This window comes from Mustela putorius, unplaced genomic scaffold, assembly GCF_011764305.1.
Source record: "Mustela putorius furo isolate JIRA1106 unplaced genomic scaffold, ASM1176430v1.1 tig00000487_pilon_pilon_pilon, whole genome shotgun sequence".
NCBI classification, from domain to species: Eukaryota; Metazoa; Chordata; class Mammalia; order Carnivora; family Mustelidae; genus Mustela; species Mustela putorius.
The window spans coordinates 6,807,508-6,832,245 of NW_025421399.1; the positions used below are offsets into that span (position 1 = coordinate 6,807,508).

Below are 24,738 nucleotides of genomic sequence, written 5' to 3' on the forward strand. Positions count from 1 at the left end.
ATTGTTGGGTTCTTGGCTTGGCTCAGAGTGGGACTCAATAAATATTTAATGAATGAATGAATAGCCTTTTGTCTACCTCAAAAACCAATAATGATTAAGAGTTAGAGAGGCCAATTTTGGAGTCCAAGAGATCTTGGTTCTAACCAGCTTTGCCTTGGAGCAACTCCAAGGCATGAACATGCCGCTCAACCTCTCTGAGCCTGTGACTGCCCCTGGAAATGATTAGATTGGGGGGGGGGCATGTTTGGCTCCCAGTGCTACTACAGGGGTTAAATAAAATGTGTGTAAAGCACTTCTAACTGTTGACTTCATGAGGGCCTAATAAGGGGGTAGTTCTTACAATGACTGCTCTGATGACCAACATGAACACAAAAATGCAGAAATGACAGTCATGGTGGCCACTGTCAAGGAAGTACAGGGCTCACCTCACTAACTCTACCCATTCAACCATCCAAGTTTTTAAAAAAATTACCCTAAGTTTCAAAAGCCTGCCAGCAGGTTTCTTTTCAACAACATTGCCCAAATTCAGCCCTGCCAATCTTTCTCAGTCTTTGCTCTTCCACCCATGCTATGTTCCACGTCTCTGCCTTTGCTCAACTTCACCGTCGAGCAAACTCCTATGCCATCCTCTGTATCTGGACCGAGTGTCCCTTCCCCCAGGAAGCCAGCCCTACCTTCTCCAAGAGGAATTGTTTCCACTCACTTTTGTGCTCCCTAAGCACTCAGATCATGTGACTATTAGACTCTAATTATTCTTGTACATGTTTCTCTTCCCCACCAGACAGCAACTGCCTCCAGGGCTGGCCCCGACCTAATGTTTTTTCACGCCTTGCATCTGGTTTTCTTCCTGACTTTCAGTGGGAAATGCTCCTTGAGGGAGGAAATCCATGCGTGGATGGATGGAATCCTCTATCTCTGAACCCAAATTCCCCACGATTTCTCTCGTTTCTCCATTTGTACCTCCCTTTTTCTTCTGGTTAATTTATTCCACGATCATCTATTGAGTGCCTACTATGAGCGAGATTCTTTGTTCAAGATACAAAAAGGCACCAAAGCCCATCTCTTTCCTTGTGATCGCACATTCCAGAAGAGCAGACAGGTGCGTGAGAAATGCTTCCAATACCATGAAATGGTAATTACCATTTACTGGGAATTCATTATGTGCTGGAAATTATACTAAGCACGTCACCTACGAGATGTCTTTTAATCCTTCCAATAACTCCCCGAGCTGGGGATCACTGTTATCTTCATTTCACAGAGGAGAATTTTAAAGTTTAGAGAGGCTGAGGGATTTGCCCAAACTAGACGCCAGGCAGAGGGGACGTAGCAGCCGGGGTCAGCAGTTAGCATATGGCCTTTCTACAAATACCACTGGATGCCGAGATTGCATAAGAGCTGTGAGCACCAGGACCCTGGGGGTGATCGATTTCGCTTGGGGAGGCGTCAGAGAAGAGATCACTAAGCTGATTCTTGAAGGAGGAAAAGCAGTTGGTAAGGACAGGAGGGGAAGACGGGTATTCCCAGGAGATGGACTAGCATATGCAAAGGCACGGAGAGGAGAGACAGCCTGGCATATTGGGAGCACGTCTAAAGCCCACATTTTCAGGTTAGGAAAATGCCAGGCAGGGGAGTGGGAAGAGTGAGGCCGGTGTTCCCGGCCACTCAATTACTCTTCTTGCCTTCACATCTGCTATAATGCATCAGCTCGAGCTTCACTCAAATGCAAGGACTCACCTTTCACCAACACCTGGTACTCCGAGGTGGTTTTCTCCTTGTTGTTGAGAATCACGGTGCATTTATATGTCCCTGCATCATAGACCCGGGCTTGGGGAATAAAATAACTCTCGGTGGTGTCCACGGAGGAGATGTTGTGAAACAGCACGTCATCCTTATAGAACAGCACCCAGTGCTGAGGCTTGATGTGCGAGGTGGTGCTGATGTCCACGACACACTGCAGGGTCAGGTTCTGCCCATTTTGCACCTCCCGGCCTGGCAGGATCTCCATGTAGATGTGGTTGATGGTGAAAGCTAAATGCCAAGGGAAGGAGAGCAGACACACCTGTTATCTCAGGAACATCGCCACGGTGTCCTTGACCACATCAGACTGGTATGATCATACCCTCTGCAGTGTAGCCTCCAGGGGCTCCTGGGACCCCAGCGACCAGGCAGCGAGTGGCTGTGTGTAGTGCCCATTCTCGAGGAGGCCATCTCTCCAACATCAGGACCTGGGGTTGGGAGCTACTGTGTCTGGTATGCTTCGTGAGCCTCCTGTCTCATCGGCTTCCATGAAGTGTGAATAGGACAATCATGAGATTAGAAACATTTTATTGAAACGTGTAAGTGGCCAGTGCAGTCAAGCGTTTCCAAACCCCCAAAGGCAGAGGATATGATGTCTATATTGTATAGGCATTATTTGAAATAATGCACGTTGAGAAAAGCAGAGGGAGATCATAAATATAAAAAAATCAGGATAGTGGTCACTTCTGAAGGGAAGAGGGGTATACGAATAGGAATACACAGAAAGATATAGTGTTGGTGATGTTCTCATTTTAGCACTGGGTGGCAGGCTCATGTGAATTCATTATGTTACTAAAAGCATGTCTCTATAAATAAAACAAAAGGCAGTTGTGCATAGATCACAGATGAAGGTATGTTACGAGCCAGGAATTATAATCAATTTAGTTCTGTGTCCCTGAGGTCCCCAAAAGAGAATGTATTTTCTGTATGAGGATACAGGGTAAAGTCTCTTTCCCATTCTTTTCCGGTCCACCCAGTTCCCACCTCCCCTTGCAGAAGTAAGCACTGATTTTCGTTTCTTCCAGCTCGTCTTTATACAACTATAAGCAAATACAAAGATAAATTCTTACTTATTCCCCCCCCCCCAACCCCACAGCTTTTACACAAGAGGTAGATTTCGACAGGCAGAGTCTGGCTTCTGACCTAAAGTTTATATGGCCCATGAGGACTTCAGGGGCCAGAGACAGTGTGGGGCTTTGGGCACCCCATGTTATTCAAGCAAAACAGGGTCACATGGCTTAAGTAAGGCTCCTCAAATTCAGTTCTTCTCAGATACTTTGATCACAAAAATATTCATGGGCTGTGCTTGATGAATGTATATTTATTGGGTATCCTGCATAACCTGAATCTCTTTACCCTGGGACAGAGGAAGATCTTCAGAAACCTGCAAGCTTGAACCATTCGGCTATGGTCCCTTATGGCCTGGTACTAACAAATTAAGTTTGGCACTCTATCAAACGCTGTTAGGTAGGGACTGAATTGCGTTCCATCCCCCCAATACACACACACACACACACACACACACACACACAACGTTCCTATATTGAAAACCTAACCCCTTGAACATCAGATAGTGATTGGGCTTGAGCAAAAGGCCTGACACAAGGTGACTGAGTTAAAATGGGCCTTAATCCAAACTGACTGGTGGCCTTATATAAGAAGAAATTTGGACGGGGGGGGAGGGGGAGGGACGTGCGTACAGAGGGTTGACCGTATGAGGACACAGCAGCAAACAGCCATCTGCGAGCCAAGGAGGGAGGCCTCAGAAGGGACCAAACCTGCTGACATCTTAGTCTTGGACTTCTGGCCTCCAGAACTAAGAGGAAATGAATTATCTTATTTTGGCCACCCAGTCTGTATTAGTCTGTTTCCTGGTAGTCCTAGGAAACTAATAGATGCTGGTGAGAAATTGTCTTATGGAAACTGATATTGTCTGGTCCAGGATGCCACAAGGATATTGTTCATGATTTCACTGGGTTTCAACTGCATCAGCAAATGCTGTGTTTAGGGAGCCTCGGTGCCTCCATCGGTTAAGCGTCTGCCTTCAGCTCAGATCATGATCTCGGGGTGTTCAGATTGAGTCTCTCATTGGGCTCCCTGCTCAGCGGGGAGTCTGCTTCTCCCTCTGCCCCTCACCCCCCACCTGCTCACCCTCTCTCTCTCTCTGTCAAATGAATAAACAAAATCTTAAAAAAAGAAAAAAGCTGTGTTTATTCTATCTTGTAGATTCTGAAATTTTTCTAATGGATGTTGTTTTCATTTTTGCTTTGACTGCTAAGAAGTATAAACCCAAAATTTCATCTCTGCTTCTAGCAAACTTTGGGATGAATTTCTATATGCTAAAAGAACCCCCCAGTTTTATTTGCTTGCCTTTTCTTCCTTCCCATTCTGATTTTCTCCTATTGAACAATAATAGTAACTGTTATAAGTGGTCCCAAATTATTTTTCAAGTAAGAAATGGTATAGATAGCTAGCTAGCTGACCAGAGATACTGGCAAAGATTGTCTTTCTTTCTCTCTCTTATTTATTTACTTACTTATTTATTTATTTATTTATATTTTTAAAGATTTTTTAATTTTTTATTTGACAGACAGAGGTCACAAGGAGGCAGAGAGGCAGGCAGAGAGAGAGGAGGAAGCAGGCTACCCGCTGAGCAGAGAGCTCAATGCAGGGCTCGATCCCAGGATCCTGGGATCATGACCTGAGCCCAAGGCAGAGGCTTTAAACCATTGAGCCACCCAGGCACCCCTCTTTCTCTCTCTTTTAATAAAGCCAAATCTTTCGGAACAATTTAGAATTTGGTTTGGCTACAATATGTCTCAGGTTTTAAAATGAATACAACAGTCCACACCTGTCCCTTTCTTCTGAGCAATTAAATGAACAAAAATAAAATGGCATCTGATCAGTTGACAAGATGAAGCAAAGTGGTTGTTTAAATGCAAGTTATTTCCTGTAGCATGAATGCTTAGAACTCCCTTTTTTGTTTTTGTCTATTCCTTACTAGTCCTGGTCTGAGGAGCTGCTCAGTGAGCTCTCAAAACAAAATCTCTTTGGATCATATTTAGTTTCCCATCAATTAATTTGGTCCCTTCCCAGGTAAGGACAGGAGTCTCATTCCCCTCCACACTACCTTCTCCTCATTTTAAACCATGCTATTTAGCACAGTGATTCTAACAGGAGAATGAGGTAAGTGCAGAGTCAGGTTGCCTCAGTCAAATCCCACCTCCGTTCACAAACTGTGTGGCTTTGGCCAGTTCCTGAACTCTGAGCCTCAGTTCGCCCATCCATACAATGGACGTAATGATAGTAAGGATAAATGGGAACCTAAGTTTAAGTACGAGAAACACAGTTCCTGGCACAGAAGAAGTGCTTGAGAAATGTTAGCCAGGTCTGCCAGTCACAGATACAGAGCCAAACTTTAGTCTCGAGGGTGCCAAAACTCTGCATCCATTCCCTATTTCTAACAAAATTTTCTCAAAAGAAAATCATTTCTTAATTTCCCAGGTTACTGACTTCTCCAGACTTCCTGGGGTTCATCACCCCCACTTTATTAGCTGGGGGATGCTGGGGGTCTCTCAACCCCTCTAAGCTACCACTTCTCCTCCTATAGAATGGGGAACATGAGTACCTGCCTTCCCTTGTCTTTCAGCCTTGAAGAATGACTGAGCCAAGGCAGCCGAGAGCCCTGAGGGGCAGATCCTGGTCCCCGGCTAACAGCCCCTTCCCTCTTCCTTAGCACCATTTGGCCCATGTTCAAGGGGCCTTCTCTGTGCTAGGCACCGTGTCCAATACTGGAAGCTCACAAAAGAGTGAGATCAGCACGGTCTTTGCTCCCCCGGAGCTCACCATCTGCAATCCCAAGCCTTCTCTATTCCAGACCCTCCAGCTTCAGCATCATCCCTGCCTGGGCTTCCTACCTATGTAGACCTAATGCACATCCTTCTTAGAGAAGCCCTAAAGCAAATCAGCTAAAGCATCAGGTGGTGTTTCTTTCAAAAGGATGAGAGCCACTAGCCCGGGGCACTCCGGCCAACTGCTTTTTCTAAGCCACAAACACACATCTGCTTAATAAATCAACTCAGCCTGGTCACTGGAAGAAACGTCACACTCCCGTGGCCAACAGCAACAGACAAGGGACAAGGAAGGCAAAATGGAAGAAGGAAAAGGATTTTATAAAATGTATCAATAACTTTATTGTAAATTTATGAAACCCAGCTCAAAACCTCATCGATGTGAGGCCAGCAAAAGCAGCGGCCCAGCTTTCAACACGCCCACCGTCCCCACCTCCATGTCCTCGCTCATGGTAGCCAGACCAGATGGCCCCCAGGGAGGCTCGTGTTCCACGAGTCCTACAGGCACCCTGCCACCTCATACCAGGGTTGGTCTTCCAACCAAACACACTGAAGTGTTGCTTTGTTGCTTCTGAAATGATAAAAGACGCGGCAACTTTTACCTTAAGCACTTTTTCCTTTACTAGGATCACTCCCTCTGGGCCAAGCCAAGCCAAGCCGTGAGCGTCCCTCTGGAGGGGTCCACGTGGTGAGAAGCTGTCACAAGAGTGAGCTTAAAAGCAACCCCCCAGCCCCAAACAAGCCCTCTGTTCACTGTATTCCTGACCAGCAGCGTTCTCTGGGCGATCTCCTCCTGACAGGCCCTGAGCCAGAGCCCTCAGGTTCCTGACTCTCAGACGCTGTGAAGTAAAAAACCGTTATCTTGAGTCACTACATTTGGGGGTAAGTAGTTCAGCAGCGATATGCCACCAATCTCCTCTTCAAAAATCTCTACCCGATTGTTAAGATAGTATAGAACACATCGTCGTCTTCGTGAATGAACTGCTGGGGAACAGCCAAGCTGGATTGCTGTGTACAGCTCTCACAATTCACACAACAGAGTGAGTGTTCACACCTGGCCCCCCTGGGGATTCACGGGCAGGTGGGAGGGGGCCCACGAACCGCCTTCAATTGTGGGGTTTTGGGGTGGGGTGGGGAGAGAGGAGCCACAGTTTTCTTTCCTGAGCCCAAACAGTTCAGAACCATTGTGATCAAAGTTTTTTTGGGGAGGCAGCAGCCTAAGGAGGTCAGATCTTTTCAATCTGGACAGAGGAAGGCTGACAGAGGGGGACCCATGTAACAGTCACCAGAGCACAGATAAGGTACCCATGAACCATTGTGCCAAATCACTAGACCCTAAAACAAGGGGCCTGCTCTCCTGGACCTCGAGCCCCCCATCAGCGGATGCGGGCTCCTTGGGAAGATGAGGCATCGTGACTCAGCCAGCCTCTCCGGCAACCTGGAAATGACTCAGAAAGGGAGGGAGAAGAGCACCCCCCTCCTCCCCCTTTGTCAGGAAAATTACAGGGAGTCAGCTAGCACAGAGCCCCTGGTGAACTCTGGGGCTCAGTGGAGAATGTGCTGACCCATCTCGTCTGGATCCCAAGCATCTCCCATCTCGGTTTGGGTCCCCTTCAGTGAGATGTTTATGGAGCACCTGTGTCAGATGCTGGGATTGCAGGTAGATAAGAAATCGTCCCTGCTGTCCTACACCATACTGGCTGGCGGGGACCCAGATAACCGAAGGACAATTCCAGACGCACCGAGAGGAAGGGCAGCCCAGGAGGGGCCACGGGAGTCTGAAGGACGAGCTTCCTGAACCAGCCTTGGACCAGGTGGGGCGCCCCAGGCCGGAGCTCAGCATGTACCAGGGCACAGGGGCAAGAGGACTCACAGGTTCGGTATTTCCACAGGGACCCTCTTTGCTGCAAGCGTTTTAACCACGTAACTATTTGCTGCAAAGCCATTTTTGCCATCAAAGATAAAATCACAAAATATAAAAGAGGGACATTCATTAAAGGGGACATAACAAAGCATGAGGAATGAATAACAAAATCAGAAAGCTATTGTAAAACACAAAATAACTGAATACGTTTCAAATGTGTGGAGATTCATGGCAAATCTATGTAAATAACTGATTGTATTTCATGGATTGTACCTAAGTGTGTGTCCCCAAAGTCTTTTGTTAATAGAATTATACTTTTTTTTTCTTTTTTTTTTTTTTTTTTTTGGTCTGTTGATGGGTCTCCTCATTTTTTAAAAAAGATTTTTATTTATTTGACAGAGTGAGAGCGGTTGAGAGAGCACCAGCAGGGGAAGTGACCGAGAGAGAAGGAAACACAGGCTCCCTGCTGTGCAGAGAGCCTGAGGTGGGGCTTGATCCTAGGACGCTAGCCAGCCTCAGGGCCTGAGCTGAAGAAGGGAGACACTTAACCTACTAAGCCACCCAGGCGCCCCTCCTCATTCTTTTTTTAACTGAAGTTTCTTCCTCAGGAAGAGAGGTAAAGTCCTGGAGCAGCTGGCTGCCTCAGTCGGTGTGGAGCTTACAACTCTTGATCTCACGGTCATGAGTTCAAGTCCCACATTAGGAGTAGAGATGACTTAAAAATAAAATCCTGGGGTAACTGGGTGGCTCAGTGGGGTAGTGGCCCAGTCGTTAAGCATCTGCCTTTGGCTCAGGTCATGATCCCAGGGTCCTGGGATCAAGCCCTGTGTCAGGCTCCCTGCTCAGCAGGGAGAATGCTTCTTCCTCTCCCACTACGCCCTGCTCCCCCTGTCTCACTGTCTCTCTCTCTCTCTGTCAAATAAATAAATAAAATATTTTAAAAATAAATAAATAAAATCTTAAAAATAAAAAAGTAAAATAAAAATAAAAGAGAGGTAGTGTTTCCAAATACTAGGATGCATATTTGTATCAGAACTCTGTACTACATCGAGAAGGCGAATTGCCTCCTACACTGTTGTTTGTTCTGGCCAATTGTCACAGGCCCATTAGTAGCTGTTCCCAAGTTCTGTGGGAAACGTGGGTTCAAACTCTGCACCACTGTATAGACCATCATGAGGGCCAAGATTTATGTAATATAAAAATGGAGGGGTGCCTGGGTGGCTTAGCGGGGTAAGCCTCTGCCTTCGGCTCAAGTCATGGTGTCAGGGTCCTGGGATCGAGCCCCACATCAGGCTCTCTGCTCAGCAGGGAGCCTGCTTCCCTCTCTCTCTGCCTGCCTCTCTGCCTACTTGTGATCTCTGCCAAATAAATAAATAAAATCTTAAAAAAATATATGGAGCCTGTGTCAATGGAGAAATGAAACCAAACTCAACCAGTTGATAAAACCAACAAACTGCCAACCTGTTACTTAGTCTTTCACAGCAAGATTGCCTACGGCCTATTATATGCAGCGAAAATGCTTACAGCAAAGATATTCATGGCAAAACCACCTAGAACCGGGAAATCAGCACATTCTGGGCACGTGCAGTTATAGGAACTGGACTATGGGGCCCGAAGGGGCGGGTGCCAGGTAGGAGGGGCCTTGCCTGGGGTGCTGACAAGCTGGACTGTCTGAGGGTATTTGGAAGGGGGGTGACAAGATGACACCCGAGCTTTAGAAAGATCACTGTGGGCTGGAGGGAGAGACCGGAGGCCTGTAAACATCCTGGACCACGGTTCAGTGATAGCCCAGAAGGCCTGTGCTAGGGCAGGCATGGAGGGACCTTGGGAAGGAGTAGACTTGAGAATATTTAGCGGACGAGAAAGGACTTGCTTTCTGGGGTGATGAAAGTGTTCTGGAACTAGACAGTGGAGATGTCTGTACGGCATTATGAATGTACTGTCATTAGTAGCCAAATTTGTTATATATAGATCAGCACAATAAAGAAAAGACTTGTGGGATTGGATGTGAGGGTTGAGGCAAAGAAAGCAAGTTTCCTGGGTCAGGTATCCAGGAGGGACTGGGTGCGGTCCACCGAAGCAGAGAACACCAGAAAAAGATAAAAAAACGGGACAAGATCCCAGTGGTGCCACTGGGTTTGAGGGGCCCAAGGGACCGCTAGGAGATGTCGGCCACTGGCTCCTCTCTGGAGCCGGATGCTCAGCGAAGAGGACCAGGGCAGGGATGTGGACAAGTGGAGGGATGCGTTGAACTTCAGAACCACAGAGACTGCAGAGACCAGGGAACGGCGTTCAGACCCTGGGAAAGTTCAAGTCTCCTCTGGAATAAGGGGAAGAAGGTTTGTCAGAGGGGCAGGAGAACACCAAGGAAGAGTCTAGAAGCTCAAGGCAGGAGGCTTTGTGCACAGGCATCACAGGGGTGCAGAAGACTAAGGGCTAAAGAGTATTCATGGCATTTGTTATTACAAGGTCTTTGATGACCCCTCAGTGAGAAGATTCCAGTGCCAGGGAGATGTGGGGACCAAGCACTAAGGCCAGAATACTAAGTGAGGGCAGACTGAGAGCTAGGGTTGCAGAGACAGGGGCCGTAAACCAGTCTGGAGGCAGGTGGGTTGTTTGTGATTTTTCTTATTCCTAAAAGAACAAGAGCTACCGATTGTGTCTGTAGAATGAGGAGAAAGAGCCAGAAGAGGGTGGGGAAGAGAGATACTAAGAGTGCGGAGGGGAGCTGAATGAATGACAGAGCGAGATTGGGGCAGGAGTGCTGTGAGGGATGGGCTCAGAGCCCAGATGGACAGGCTGCACCCCCCCCCCCAAAAACGTCAGCCACGAGGGGCGACAGGGCTGAAGCCGGGAGGATGGGTGGGGAGGAAGATAAGCCCGGAGCTGGGGCAGGGCGGGAAGTAGAGGGAGTTGCCTCCAGACTGCAGTGTCTTCTGAGGTCATCTCCTGAGGCCGGAGGGCTGGCGTGGGGGTGGGGGAGCCTGGGATAAACGGAACAGAAAGGGCCAAGGCTAACCAAGGACCTCAACCACAGAGCCCGCAATGTGGGGTGATCGGACGGGTCATGCCTGTCCCATGTGACATGAGCGCGACGGCAGGAACGGGAGAGCTGGTCCTGGCCCCCACGCTGCCGACACCCACTGGACGACACACAAGCCCCCCATGGCTTCTGCGCCTTGGTTTCCTCAAGGGTTAAAACAAGGTGAAGGATGGCGGCCTGAGGAAGCAGTGGGAGAGTCTCCCCTGCTCCAGTGCTCCAAGTCCTGCCGTTCTGAGGTCGGCCCTGAATGGACCAAAGGCTTTTCTCCAGGAACCCTGGGAAGGGAGCCGTGGACGTCCATGTGAGGTGGGGAAGGTGGAAGAGACTCGAGACTGGGGGTCCTGGGGAGCAGAAGGCAGCAGCCTGCGCGCCTGCAGGGCGTGGTGCGGACGAGAGGGGGGTATGTGGGCAGCAGCGGACAGATGGGGGGTACGCGGGTGGGGGGGCTGGCGCAGGGGCTGTGACTGTGAAAGAGGGCTAGGACCAGACAGTAAACTGTCATTAGTCACCGCCTGCCTTGCAGCTGAGTCACCTCCTCTTAGCTCACCTTATCCTCGAACTGACTCTACGGGATCAATGCTCATATCATCCCCATTTTACAGATTGGGGAAAAGGCTCCGAGAGGCCAGGTGAAAGCGACTTTAAAAATCTGAGCTGGGGGGGCGCCTGGGTGGCTCAGTGGGGTAAGCCTCTGTCTTCGGCTCAGGTCATGATCTCAGGGTCCTGGGATCGAGCCCCGCTTCGGGCTCTCTGCTCAGCGGGGAGCCTGCTTTCCTCTTTCTCTCTCTGCCTGCTTGTGATCTCTGTCTGTCAAATAAATAAATAAAATCTTTAAAAAAAATTTTAAAAAAAGAAATCTGAGCTGGGCTTCTGGTTCCAGACAGAGAGTCATATTTCAGACAGCAGAAGTTCTATTGCCAACGCCCGGCTAACTGGCTCTGGCTTGGTCTGGTTGGTTATTTCTCTGAGGACAGAGACCTTATCAGTTCATTAGGATGGTAGGAAGATAACGGATACCCTGCCTCCTCGGGTTATTGCAGGGGTCAAAAGCCAGCCAAAGCACATGAACACGGGGGCAGGAGACCCGCAAACTGGCTTTGCTGGTAGCTGCGCTAGCCTCCCCGATCCTGAAGCCATTCACTGCTCAGAGCCTGGGCTCAGCCAACCAGCCTCATGCACATATACCATTGCCAAAGAGCTGTACAACCATCCCCCATTCTTTGTGGAATGAAGTGACTGCGCTGGTAAAGGGGTCCTGTTCTGTGGGCTCTCCCTCCATTTAGACCCTGACGCAGCCGAGCATCTTAAAGATTCAAAACTAGCTCTAAAATGAATGATAAACGAAATTTTAAAGCTGGGCAGAAGCCCCCTCCATGGACATGAGTGCAAAATATTACAGATAGAATCTTAGCTTCCCAGGTCAGTGAGGAATTAAATCCAATGTCTGTTATAGATCATTTAGAAGAAAAAGCCATAACAACAAATTATGTTCTGTCCTCATGAATCTAACAAATTAATTACATCTCATTTGTGATGAAAAACAATCGGGGATGGGGAGACTACATTTATGGTAAAAACGACAAGAAATAAAATGCGAAATCACTCCTTTTCTTTTTATCAGCTTCCAATCCAAACAAATAGCAATTCACTTGTTTCTAGGGGAAAAAAATGTATACGACTTCTAGAACATGCTGATTAGAACTTGGCTTAGAATGAGGGTTTTCTTCTAAAAGCCTTCTAGAAATGCCGGGGGGGAATACATGTTAGCTGTTGACTGGAATATTTTTCCCAGTTTTTATACCCACTAAACCCAAGCAATTTGATGTGAGTTTTAAGCATCATGAAAAGACACAGCAAAGCTAGGTAGAAACTTAACAACTTACAGTTTTCTTGTCCCTCAAGGCTTGGACCTGGAAAACACAGAAGAAATATGTTGATTCCATCAGCTTCGAGTTTCATGAACTTTAAGTAATGTGGAAGAGGATAAAAACTCACACAGCAGAAGCATGAGCAGGACTCCAAGCCACATCTTGCCTTCTTGGGCCCACTCCAGGTGCATCTTGAGAGACAAGACCTCAGGCAGTTAGTTCTGCCTTTGGGCCATGCCCCTGGGGGCAGAAGACGCTTCCCACGTGGCCCAGATGAATCTGCCCTGAGAAAGTAGAGAAACCACTCTCGTAACTTCTGGCTGTGGTGCTGGTCAGGTAATGGCAGCCATTGCTGGAAACTGGAAACAATGAAGTATGGGCCCGCCTGATATCTCCTCAGGAAATGACTGGCCTTCCTGAGGGGCCACTGAACGCAGACTCTTTGTTTTAAAGGCACAAGTGACATTTGCCTCTGGTACCCCTGACCCTCCTGTCTCACCTGGGTTTGGAGCCTCTTTCACGGCAGTGTGAGAGGGTTCTTCCCTCTTTCCGACCTCTACCCAAAGGGCTTCTCTCTTTGGACACTCAACAAGATCTCTCCATCTTTCCTGAGCACATCTCTCCCACGCCCGCTGCCCAAGGGCCTCTTTCCACACAGCATGAGTTTGGACCTCTCGCCTTTCCTGGCAATGCTGTGGGACAGGGCTGACTTTTCCAGAAAGTTGCAGGTTCACCAGACAGACCAGCTGCCTTGTGGCAAACTCTGCTTGGAACCTAGTGTACCTAGGAGGCTCTCCCTGGCTCCTGCTATGCATGTTTTTCTGGTCACTCCCTCCAGCCTGAACCTTTATTTTACTTTTTATTTCTTAAGTAGGCTCCATGCTGAATGTGGGGCTTGAACTCACGAACCTGGGAACAAGAGTCACATGTTCTACTGACCGAACCAAACAGGCACCCCCAGCCTGTACCTTTAAATATGCACAGAGTGTATCAGGCCACAGAGAGCCTTCTGAGATATAAATCAGTTCCTTTCACTCCCGGGCTTGGAACCTTATGATGGCTCCGCACTGCCCTCCAGAGAGAGTCGGTTTACAATCCTCCACAACCCAGTCCTTGCTTACCTCTCCAGCCAAGGCGCTCACCAATTCTTTCTTGGCCCCCATATTCTGATTGCTAGAATTTATAGTTCCCAGGACACATCATGTGTCTGCGCCTTTGTCTATGCTGTTCCACTGCCTGGAGGACTCTTCCCCCTCTGCTTTTCTGGTCTGTTCCCACCCATGCATCGTAACTCAGTTTAGGCATCCACTCTTGCAGAATTGTCTCCTGTCTCCCCACACTGAGCTGCCATTCCTCTGGATTCCTCACCTCCCTACTGTTCCCTCTGTGAGACACTTTTTATAGTGTGCCATAATGGCCTGTCCTCCCCCAAGGGGACTGCTGGCTGCATGAAGACAGGGACAGAGCCTGGTACCTAGTAGGGGATCAAAACATTAGTAGAGGGGCGCCTCTACTTTGGTGATTTTGGCTCAGGTCATGGTCTCAGGGTCGTGAGATGGAAACCTATCCCCTCCCGATGCCCCCCCCCCCGCTTCAACCCTCCCCATTGACTGGAGCTGGGAGTGGAGCCTGCTTGAGATCCCCTCGCCAGCTTGTCCGCCCCTCCCCCACCCGGGAGTCCATACACACACTCTCTCTCTCTCAAAAAAACAATAACAGAAACAAAAATTCATTAGTAGAATCGGTGATTGGGTGAATGAAGATAAGTTAACCGTACTGTCTGAATCAGATTACTGCCCTGAGACAGAGAGCAGTGTTGTTTCTTTCTTTTTTTTTTTTTTAATATTTTATTTATTTATTTGACAGAGAGAGATCACAAGTAGGCAGAGAGGCAGGCAGAGAGAGAGAGAGGAAGAAGCAGTCTCCCCGCTGAGCAGAGAGCCCGATGCGGGACTCGATCCCAGGACCCTGAGATCATGACCTGAGCCGAAGGCAGAGGCTTAACCCTCTGAGCCACCCAGGCGCCCAGCAGTGTTGTTTCTGAAATGCTACCCCTCTGAGCCTGTACCCGGTAAAGCTAAGTCAGGGACAAATAGAAACCAAAGAAAACCAAAGACTTCTATTCTCTAGAAAACAACTTCTCTCTCTGTTCTATGATTCAGTGGAAGTTATGAGAAGAGATATTAAAGAGTCATGCAGCAAAAAGGAATGTTTTCTTTTGTGTCATTTACTTTCGGTGTTTGGTATTGTCTACTCCCCACTGTAAACTCTCTTCTTCAACAACTTACTGGAAATCACCTCCACCCAGCCACCAAATTTCTATTTGTGGAGAAAAAAAGAAACACCATGAGTCCCAAAATAGATGTTGGCTTCAAAGATAACTTTCGCTTATGGCAGACTAACCAAACTTTGCTTCTCAAAGGGACTTTCAATCAACGGTGGTTAATGCCCCACCCCATGTCCCCTAAGTCCCAAAGTAAACTTCTAGGACTTAGTCATTGTTTCGTACACAATGCTAATAGTTTTTAGAACATCATGAGAAAATAAAACTTCATTTCAAAATAAGTGTTAATATCTTAAAAAGAAACGTCGAAGAAAAACTGTATCCCACCACTCACAGCATGCACCAGAATAAATTCCAAATGGACCAACCATTTGAAAGGACAAATGAAGCCATAGGAGTTCTAGAAGAAAACATGAAAGAGTTCCTCATGACCCTGGAATGGTGAAGTCTGGTTTAACTCTCACTTAAAATCCAGAAATTATAAAAGACTGACAAATTATACTCCATGAAAAAAGTTCTCCTCATCAGCCCTCCTCAAAAAAAACAGTTCAGTCAAGAGAAAAAAATACAAACTGGAAAAAAATATTTGCAATTTACATCATAGACAAAGAACTAACCTCTCTAACACGTAAATTAATACGTAACCTCTCCAATAGCTACCCCACAGTCACCATCCCTCATTGCAAACACCTACCTGCTTTCCGTCCTTATAGGTAAAGTGTTTATTCCTAGAATTTTATAAAATGGAATTATACAGTACTTAGTTGGGGGAGCATTTATCTTCTCTCAGTCAGCGTCGTCAAATATTAATTTCTTTTTCTTGGTGAGTGGTATTTCATTGCATGAATATATCACAGTTTGCTTATCATTGTTTATTAATGAACATTTGGATAGTTTCTAATTTTGAGCTAATAGAGAGAACTGCTTGGACCACGCCCTTGTATGGACATACACTTTCATTTCTCTTGGGTAAATACCCAGGAGGAGAATGCCTGGATGGTATGGTAGGTGTATGCTTAACGTTTCAAGAAACTGCCAGGCTGTTTTCCAAAGTGGCTACACCATCTTACCGTCCCACCCGCGATGTGTGAGCGTTCCGGTGGCTCCACACGTTACCGGCTTGTTACCATTTCAGGTCCTGGGGCTAGCCAAGCAACAGAGAGCCCAAACTGAAAGTTCCAGACAAGGCTTTTACCGTGGCTTATGTTAGAGCTCGAGGGAGACAGCAGAAAGGGAAGGGTCCCTCGTGCTGGTTCTCTGAGCAAAGGCCAGGGAAAGATTGCAAAGAGGCTGTGAGAGGAAAGGGTTGGCTGGAGCAGATAAAGGCGGGGAGAGAAGGCAGGAAGCGGGGAGCATTAGTGTGGTGGACAGGACGTGCTTTATCATGCATCACTCATCTCATGGTCCTGTTAAATCTGTCCACCCAGGGCTGGATTTTTAGTACTTTGATGAGGGGGAAAGTCAGTGACAGGTCAGTGCTGGGGCCCACCTTAGCGCATACTGGCTTGGCTCAGTCTTCACCAGTCTAGGTAGTGGAGTCCCTCCTCTGGTGAGCAGCCTGCATCCACGTTCCTGCAGGATTCGCACAGAGATTCAGTCCTCAGGGGACGCCAGAGGGGCGCCTGGGTGGCTCAGTAGGTTAAGCAGCTGCCTTCACTCCGGTCATGATCCTGGGGTCCTGGGACTGAGTCTCGCATCAGGCTCTTTGCTCAGCAGGGAGTGTGCTGCTCCCCCTGCTTGTGCTCTCTCTTGCTCTCTAACAAATAAATAAACAAGATCTTTAAAAAAAAAAAAAAAAAAAGGGGTGGGGAACCCTGGGCTTCTGTGGTCTGGGTTGAGAGCACTCGAGTCCTGTCCCTTCCTCTGTCTCAATTTGAAGTTCCCTTATGAATTTTAAAATCATCTTCTCAATCCCTACCCAAAAATAAGCCTACTGAGATTTCAAAATTTCAACTGAAATTGCATTGAATCTGCAGACCAATCTGGGGAGAAGTGACATTTTAGCCTGACCGAGAGTCTTCTAGCCCAGGGACACGGCATCTGTCTCCATAAAGAGCAATGTTCTACAGTAGTTTTCAGTGTACTTTTCCTTATAATAAACTTTGTGTCTCTTTTATGTCATGCTAAAGTATTACCTACTAAAAATCAAATTAGGAAGTTAAATTCTAAAATAAAAGCTGCGCCCTCAGTGTTAGAAATCAGTAGGAATGTCTGTCGTATCCACCCCACGCCCCAGGAGCCAAGTCAACATAAGGCTGAGCCTTCACAGGACAGCATCCCCCCCGAACTCTCTGTAGGTCTATCTCCCCCTCTCTCCGGGAACCCCTCTCTCTAGCTTTCTTCCCCCTCTCTTACTCCCGGCCGTGATGTAAGAACGGAAGTGTATGTTCTGCCTCATTTATTTTAGTCACTGAAAAGATGATCAGGCCTCTCATTCATTGTGAAGTATGAATGCCTTATTAAAAATTAAAAATGTGGGGCACCTGGGTGGCTCTGAAGCCTCTGCCTTCAGCTCAGGTCACGATCCCAGGATCCTGGGATAGAGCCCCACATTGGCTCTCTGCTCGGTGGAGAGCTGGCTTTCCCTTCTCTCTCTGCCTGCTGCTCTGCCTACTTGTGATCTCTCCCTCTCTGTCAAATAAATAAAGTCTTTTTTAAAAAAATTCTTAAAAAAATTTAAATGTAGGGGTGCCTGGGTGGCTCAAATGGTTAAGCGTCTGCCTTCGACTCCCGTCGTGATCCCAGGGTCCTGGGACAAGCCCCACATTGGGCTCCCTGTTCAGTAGGAGATCTGCTTCTCCCTTATATTAACATATATCTTAATAAAGAAATATGTTAATATAAGGCCACATCTTATATTATCCTGCATATGTGTATATATATGAAACGTCCAAAATAGGCAAATCTCTGGAGACCGAAGTAGATGAGTAGTTTCCGAGGGCCAGGGAGTTGAAAGAAATCAGAGTGACTGCTAATGAGTAGGGAGTTTCTTTGTAGGGATGCTTAAAAGCTTCCAGAAGTTGTGGAGCCTGGGTGGCATAGTCAGTTGAGCGGCCGACTCCTGGCTTCAGCTCAGGTCATGATCTCAGGGTCTTGGGATCAAGCCCCGAGTCTGGCTCAGGACTGAGCAGGGAGTCTGCTTGAGACCCTCTCTCTCCCTGTCCCTCCGCCCCTCCCACTTGTGCATGCTCTCTCTCTCAAATAAATAAATAAATCTTAAAGAAAAAAAAAAAAGGCACTGAAAAAAACTTCTAAAAATTGAATGTGATGACAGTTGCACAATTCTGACAGTAGACTAAAGACCATTTAATTGTACACTTTAAATAGTTGAATGGTGGGGTGTGTGAAATATGTCTCCATAAAGCTGTTATTTTAAAAACCCTAGGAAGGGGGCACCTGGGTGGCTCAGTGGGTTAAAACCTCTGCCTTCAGCTCAGGTTATGATCCCAGGATCCTGGGATGGAGCCCTGCATCAGGCTCTCTGCTCAGCAGGGAGCCTGCTTCCTCCTCTCTCTCTGCCTGCCTCTCTGTCTACTTGTGATCACTGTCTGTCAAATAAATAAATAAAATCTTTAAAACAAACAAACAAAAAAACCCTTAGGAGGCCGGTGTTTTCCTTTCTTGTGGCTGCTGTAACAAATCCCCACAAACCTGGGGGCTTAAGACAACACAAACTTACGCTCTCACAGCTCTGAGGGGCAGAAATACAAAATCAGTACCCCTGGACCAAAACCACTGTGTCCACAGGGCCACACTCCCTTCGGACGCCCCAGCTCCAGCCACTCCAGCTGTGGGAGCTGCCGGCATCCGTGGCTGTGGCCAAATCAGCCCCATCTGCGAGGCCAGCATCTTTTTTTTTTTTTTTTTTTTTTTTTTTTTTTTTTTTGAGGCCAGCATCTTCAAAAGTCCCGCTGTTTTATCTTCTCATTGCCTTCTCCCCTGTGTGTCAAATCTCCCTCTGCCTCTTTCTTTTAAGGACACTTGTGATGGCATTCAAGGCCCACCCAGATAATTCAGGATAATCTCTCCATCTCAAGATCTCTGACTATACACATCTGCAAAGACCTTCCCCCACTCCCCATATTAGGTAACACTCACAGGTTCCTAATAGGACCTGATATCCGTGGGGGCCGTGATCAGACTTCCACACGTGGGGTCAGGATCCCTATCAGAGATGGGGAAACAGAGGTAGAAGAGGAAGCACCAACCAGTTCTCAGGGTCACATCTGCCAGGCTGTGTGTCTGTCTGACGCGCTCCGAGGCCTCCAGTAACTGGCCTTGAAGAATACCTTTCTGATAGAAAACTCAAACCCAGGCCCTGACCTGACACACGTGAGTCACGAGACCAGAACCAGCTTCTCAGGTGTGGAATCTGGGCAGTCACACAGGGCTTGTGCTCAGAAGGGGCCGTGCTTGGTTTAATGCTCTGCTGTCACCATCTCGAAATTATATTTTATTTTATTTATAGAACATGAAAACAGGGGGGGCAGAGGGAGAAGAAGAGAGAGAATCCGAAGCAGACTCCATGCTGAGCAGAGCCATACATGGGGCTTGATCTCATGACCCTGAGATCATGACCTGAGCTGAAATTAAGAGTTGGATGCTTAACCGACTAAGCCACCCAGGCACCCCACCATCTCGAAATTCTTTTTTTTTTTTTTTAAGATTTTATTTATTTGAAAGAGAGAGATCACAAGTAGGCAGAGAGGTAAGCAGAGAGAGAGAGAGAGGAGGAAGCAGGCTCCCTAGTGAGCAGAGAGCCCGATGTGGGACTCGATCCCAGAACCCTGAGATCATGACCTGAGCTGAAGGCAGAGGCTTAACCCACTGAGCCACCCAGGCGCCCCACAATCTCGAAATTCTTAATCATTTTTGGTAAAGGAGCACTGCATTTTTCCTTTTGCATTGGATCTGCAAAGTATGGAACTGGCCTTGTGTGTGACTTTGGGCAGGGAAAAAACCAATGAGATGAGGTGGGCGGGAAGGATACCCCGGAGAGTATCAGGCTCCCTGACCCCGCCAGCTAGCCTCTCTGCTTGGACACTCTTCCTGCCCCCCATTTCCCAATAGCTAACTCCTCCCCTCCAGGCTCAGCTCAGAGGAGACTCCCAGCCCCCAGCAGAATTCCTTCCAGTTGCGAACCCTCAGAGCACCTGCACTGTTGGTTACCCTCTATTTGTCTTCTTGAGCCTTAAGAAGTGTCACCCCAGCAGCTGTCAGCTCTGCAAGGGCACACGTGGGTCTGTGGGGCTCACTGCCGAGCCCTGGGACATAGGGAGCCCTGCGTGAATCTCTGCTGAATGAATTCAAGAGCCAGAAGCACAGCCGGGATGTGACAGTCGCCGGGTGCCATGGAGATGCCCGGGCCACGGCATCAGACTTTCTCTCCATGGCTGGCCACAATGCTGAGCTGGACTTCTGGGGGGCGGATGGAAAGCCAGGGTCGGCCCCTCACCCTGTGAGGCAAGATACAGCCCTGAAGGGAGGGCAGGCCCGAGACCAGTGGAGGTGCCCAGGGCCTGAGGAGTCCACAGGAACGAAGGAGGGAGCATGCGTGTACATGTGCATGTGTGTGCGTGTGCACGCGCGTGACAGTTTGCGGGACCTGCAAGCTTTTGCAGGAAAGGCAGTTTGGGTTGGAAGTGGGCAGGGCCAGCTATGCTGAGGCCCCCAGCAATCACCTCTGCCTGCCCTGGCTTAGCAAACAGAAACACCTGACAGCCAGTTACCTTTGAATTTCACGAAAGCAACAAGTCATTTGGTCATAGAGATAGGCCCCACGTATTGCCCAGGACATCCCAGAACAGGATTTGGTCTCCCTGAAATTCAGATGTAACCGGGCACCCTGTAGTTTAGCCGATAGCCGTCACTCGGGAACCTTCTGTTTCAGGAATGCTTCTGTGAAAGGGGAGTCATATGCAGAAAGGCCAGAATGTTTGGGGCAGAAGCAGGGCATTTCCCCATTTTTAAAAATTTTCAGGCGATTTGAGGGCACGCAAGGGAAAACAGGCACTAAGTGGGGTTGCAGTTGGGCGGGAGGGTCAGATATGCAGGTCCCCCCCCAGGACCAGGTCCCAGTCCTCTGGGAGGCCTGATCTATGAAGCAACAAAGATTCTCCCTGCAGGGGGATGGCTGGTCTCCTCCCTGGCAGGCCCCCAAGAATCAGGAGTGAAAGGTCTGAATAAACCTCCCCCCACCCAAAACTTGCTTAAGCCTGAAAGTGTTTATAAGCAGCTACTTCCACTTCTGTCTGAATGCTTGCTCAACGCGCGGACTAACCAGCTCCTTCCGCTTCTGTAGGAGCGCTTGCTTAACGCGCGCGCGGGCTCCCTGCACCAATCGACCAACGCCAGGTGTGATTTTTTTTAATGTTCAAATCGTCGACCAATCAGCTTAACTTGTTTGTACCCCAGCCAAAACTTGTTTGTACCTGCTTATAAAAACCCTGCACCTACTCTGATCAGGACCTCTTAGCGTCACCGGCAACGAGTGCGCGGAGGTCCAGGTTCAAACTCCTAATAAATGACCCTTGCTGTTTGGCTTTGACTCTGGACTCTGGTGGTCGTCTTTGGGAGTGGGGGGGGGGGTCTCGAAATTTGGGCACAGCATATGGGGGCTCGCCGGGATAGCCCCTCCAGACCCATCAGACGCCTAGTCAACAGGTCGCTGAAAACCGATCGGTAAGTGAGCCGGCTCTGTCTCTGTCTCTGTCTCTGTCTCTGTCTCTGTCTCTGTCTCTGTCTCTGTCTTGTCTGTCATTCTTGGATCCATAGCCTGAAGCTGTTTCTGGAAAGTCAGAGGTTGGAACTGGCAAATAGGCTATAAGGCTCCCAGTGGGCGGGTAGGAGACGTCCTCTGGACCCTGGTCCGGGGGCTATTCAGCCCATTTGAGTAGCCGCAGGGGCGGCTGGAAGCGCGCTTGGGGCTGTTTATTCAGCCCATTTGGGTAGCCACGGGCGGCTGGAAGTGTGCCTAGGGCTGATTACCCGGCCCATTCGATTAGCCGCGGAGCGGGCCTGAAGTGCACCAGCGACACCAGCGAGTTGTTTTTGTGTTGTGTGACCTCTAACGCCTAGGGCTGATTACTCGGCCCGTTCCATTAGCCTTAGCCGCAGAGCCGCCTGAAGCGTGCCTGTGAATTGTGTTTTTTGTGTTGTGTGTCCCCTGCGCCTGGGGCTGTTTACCCAGCCCATTTGAATTAGCCCCGGAGCTCATTTCCTGTGTAAATGGCTATAACTGGAGCCAACTGGGGTTGGTCTAACTGGGGACAGAGACTACAGGGAATATTCCCAAGCAGCTGCCGAAACTCCCTTTGTTTCAGGGAGCTTTCCCTGTCTTCACTGGCCGGACTTGGACTGCTTAGCCCCTTCCCCCCTCTTGCTGATAGGAAAACATGGTGTCCGCTCCTCTGTTGGAGTGGATAAGCTCTAAAATTGGGAATTCTTTTTCTGCCTTCTGGCAGCACTTTGTTTCTTCTGTCTCCCCCTTCTCGTGCTTCTGCACCAACGTGTGTGCAGCCTGCATGACTAGCCTCTAGATCATGCACCACGGCTCCTTCTCTCTTCACTGTCAAGGAGCAAGAAGAGCAGCCCCTGGACCTAACACCCCCCCACTCCAGATCTTCCCATCTGTGTCTCAGCCCTGCAGCGGGTCCCACAAAAGGATTTGGCCTAAACTGAAGGACTTGTATGAGACAGGACCACCGCCTGCATCCCACCAACTCCGCCCGGCAGACTGGGTCCTCGTCAAGCGACATCGGCCTGAGACACTTGAGCCCAGGTGGAAAGGACCTTACCAGATCATCCTGACCACCCCCACAGCCGTCAAAGTAGACAGCATAGCCGCCTGGGTCCACCACGCTCACATCAAACCAGTTGACCCCCTATCAGATCTCATTGGGAAACCTGACCAGAACGCCAGTTGGACGGTTGACAGCAGTAAAGACAATCCCCTGAAACTCACTTTGCGCCAACACCCTCCACATGGAGGACCTTCTCATAATCCTGGTTCTGTTATCAATGTCTTGGACCCCCATGACCAATCCTCATGCCCCAGCCACTCTGACTTGGCGGGTCACTAATAGTGCGGGCCTAGTAGTTTGGAACATATCACACACAGCTACTCCCTACACCTGGTGGCCTAACTTGTACCCTGACGTCTGTAAGTTAGCCATGGGAGCTCCAGCCAACTGGGACATAGAAAATTACTTTGACCTACAGAAGCCCCCTTCACAACCATCCCCCCGGGGGCGACTCGGGTTAGATCCTTGGGGAGGCTGTGGGGACTGGAGTCAGCGAAGTATGTTAAGCACACTTACCTTCTATGTATGCCCCGGGTTTCACAGACCCAGAGAATGGACCCACTCATGTAGTGGGGCAGCCCACTTTTATTGTCGCAATTGGGGCTGCGAAACCACTGGTGACACTTATTGGAAACCCACCTCAGGCTGGGACTACATAACCGTGACGGCGAATTATTCTCACGCCAGGAGCAGCCCCAAATGGACACAGAACCCAGCCTGTAAAAACCAGTGGTGTCACCCACTCAAAATAGCCTTTACCGAGTCGGGAAAAAGACAACTTAACTGGGTGAGGGGATATACCTGGGGCCTCAGATTCTATAAAGAACGTTATGACGACGGTCTAACGTTCACTATAAAACTTTCTATAGAAACCTCTAGAGCCGCTATAGGACCCAATCCAGTTCTCGCCTTACCTCCCCGGAGGCCAAGGCTGACACCACCTGCACGCACACACACACTGAGGGACGTGGGGCACACGTGCACGCACAGCCCGATGGGGCCGCCGGGTACACCACCAGGCTTTCGCAACCACACCAACCCTCCCAAGGCAACGCCAACCAGCCCCACCCCAAACCCCGAAAAGCAGCCTGTTGAAGCCACAGGCCCTGAGCCAAAAGACACACGCTCTCACCTAACCCAGCTAGTTCAGTATGCCTTTCAAGTCCTAAACTATACTAATCCTAGCGCCACAGAGTCCTGCTGGTTATGTTATGAGACCACCCCCCCTTTTTATGAGGGCCTGGCCACTTCTGGAAGTTATAATATCTCCAGTTCGCCTTCTGTGTGTCGATGGTCTAACTCCAACCATCGCCTAACGATGACAGCCATAAGTGGAAAAGGGACCTGTATAGGACAGGTCCCACTGGAACATTCACACATCTGCAACCAGACTATAGCCGTAAATGACACAAGAGAATATCTATTACCACCCCAAAATGCCTGGTGGGCCTGTGCTTCTGGACTTACCCCATGCATCCATCTGTCAGCACTGAATCGAACTAATGACTATTGTGTTCTGGTGCATCTTGTACCTCGCCTAATTTACCACCCCTATGAGGACATGATTTCATACCGGGAGGAGGGATTGCATAGGGTTAAGAGGGAACCCGTGAGCCTGACTCTTGCACCCATTCTGGGACTAGGACTAGGAACTGCCAGGGTGGCTACCGGAACCTCAGCCTTAATCTCACAACAACACCACTCTCGGGGCCCGCGAGAAACCATTGATGCAGACATACAGGAGCTAGAATCATCCATTTCAAAGCTACAAGAGTCCGTCAGCTCATTATCGGAGGTGGTCTTACAAAATAGACGAAGATTAGATCTCTTATTCCTCCAACAAGGGGGCCTCTGTGCTGCCCTTAAGGAGCAATGTTGTTTCTATGCGGATCACTCAGGGGTAGCCAAAGATTCTATGGCTAAGGTGAGAGAAGGCTTAGCAAAGCGGAAAAAGGAGCGAGAGGCAGCACAGGGTTTGTTCCAGTCCTGGTTTAACTCGTCCCCTTGGCTAACGACCTTAATCTCTTCCTTGCTGGGACCCATCTGTATCTTACTCCTCCTGTTAACTTTTGGCCCATGCATCTTAAACCGCCTGGTGACTTTTTTCAATCAACGCCTCCAGACAGTGCAAATCATGCTCTTAAGACAGCAATATCAGCCCCTAGACTCACACGACAACGACTGCACTCATGACGACGGAGGATCCAAGATTGGCTCCTCGGGTACTTG

General features: G+C 48.8%; 1 protein-coding gene across 3 annotated transcripts in view; it reads right to left on the bottom strand.

The window, feature by feature from the left end:
- Nucleotides 1–16,377, bottom strand: part of PECAM1 (platelet and endothelial cell adhesion molecule 1) — a 58,153-nt gene extending 41,776 nt beyond the window's left edge. For 2 of the 3 annotated variants that reach the window (XM_004749148.3, XM_004749147.3), the window contains exons 1-3: nt 12,551–12,798; nt 12,439–12,465; nt 1,735–2,028 (exon numbers count right to left, since the gene is read on the bottom strand). In XM_004749148.3, coding sequence (XP_004749205.1) covers nt 1,735–2,028; nt 12,439–12,465; nt 12,551–12,614 — 385 coding nt within the window. In that variant the 5' untranslated portion in view covers nt 12,615–12,798. Of the gene's footprint in view, nt 1–1,734; nt 2,029–12,438; nt 12,466–12,550; nt 12,799–16,196 lie in introns of those variants that run through there. The other variant, XM_045080906.1, reaches the window with a different exon arrangement.
- Between the last annotated feature and the right edge of the window lie 8,361 nt (nt 16,378–24,738).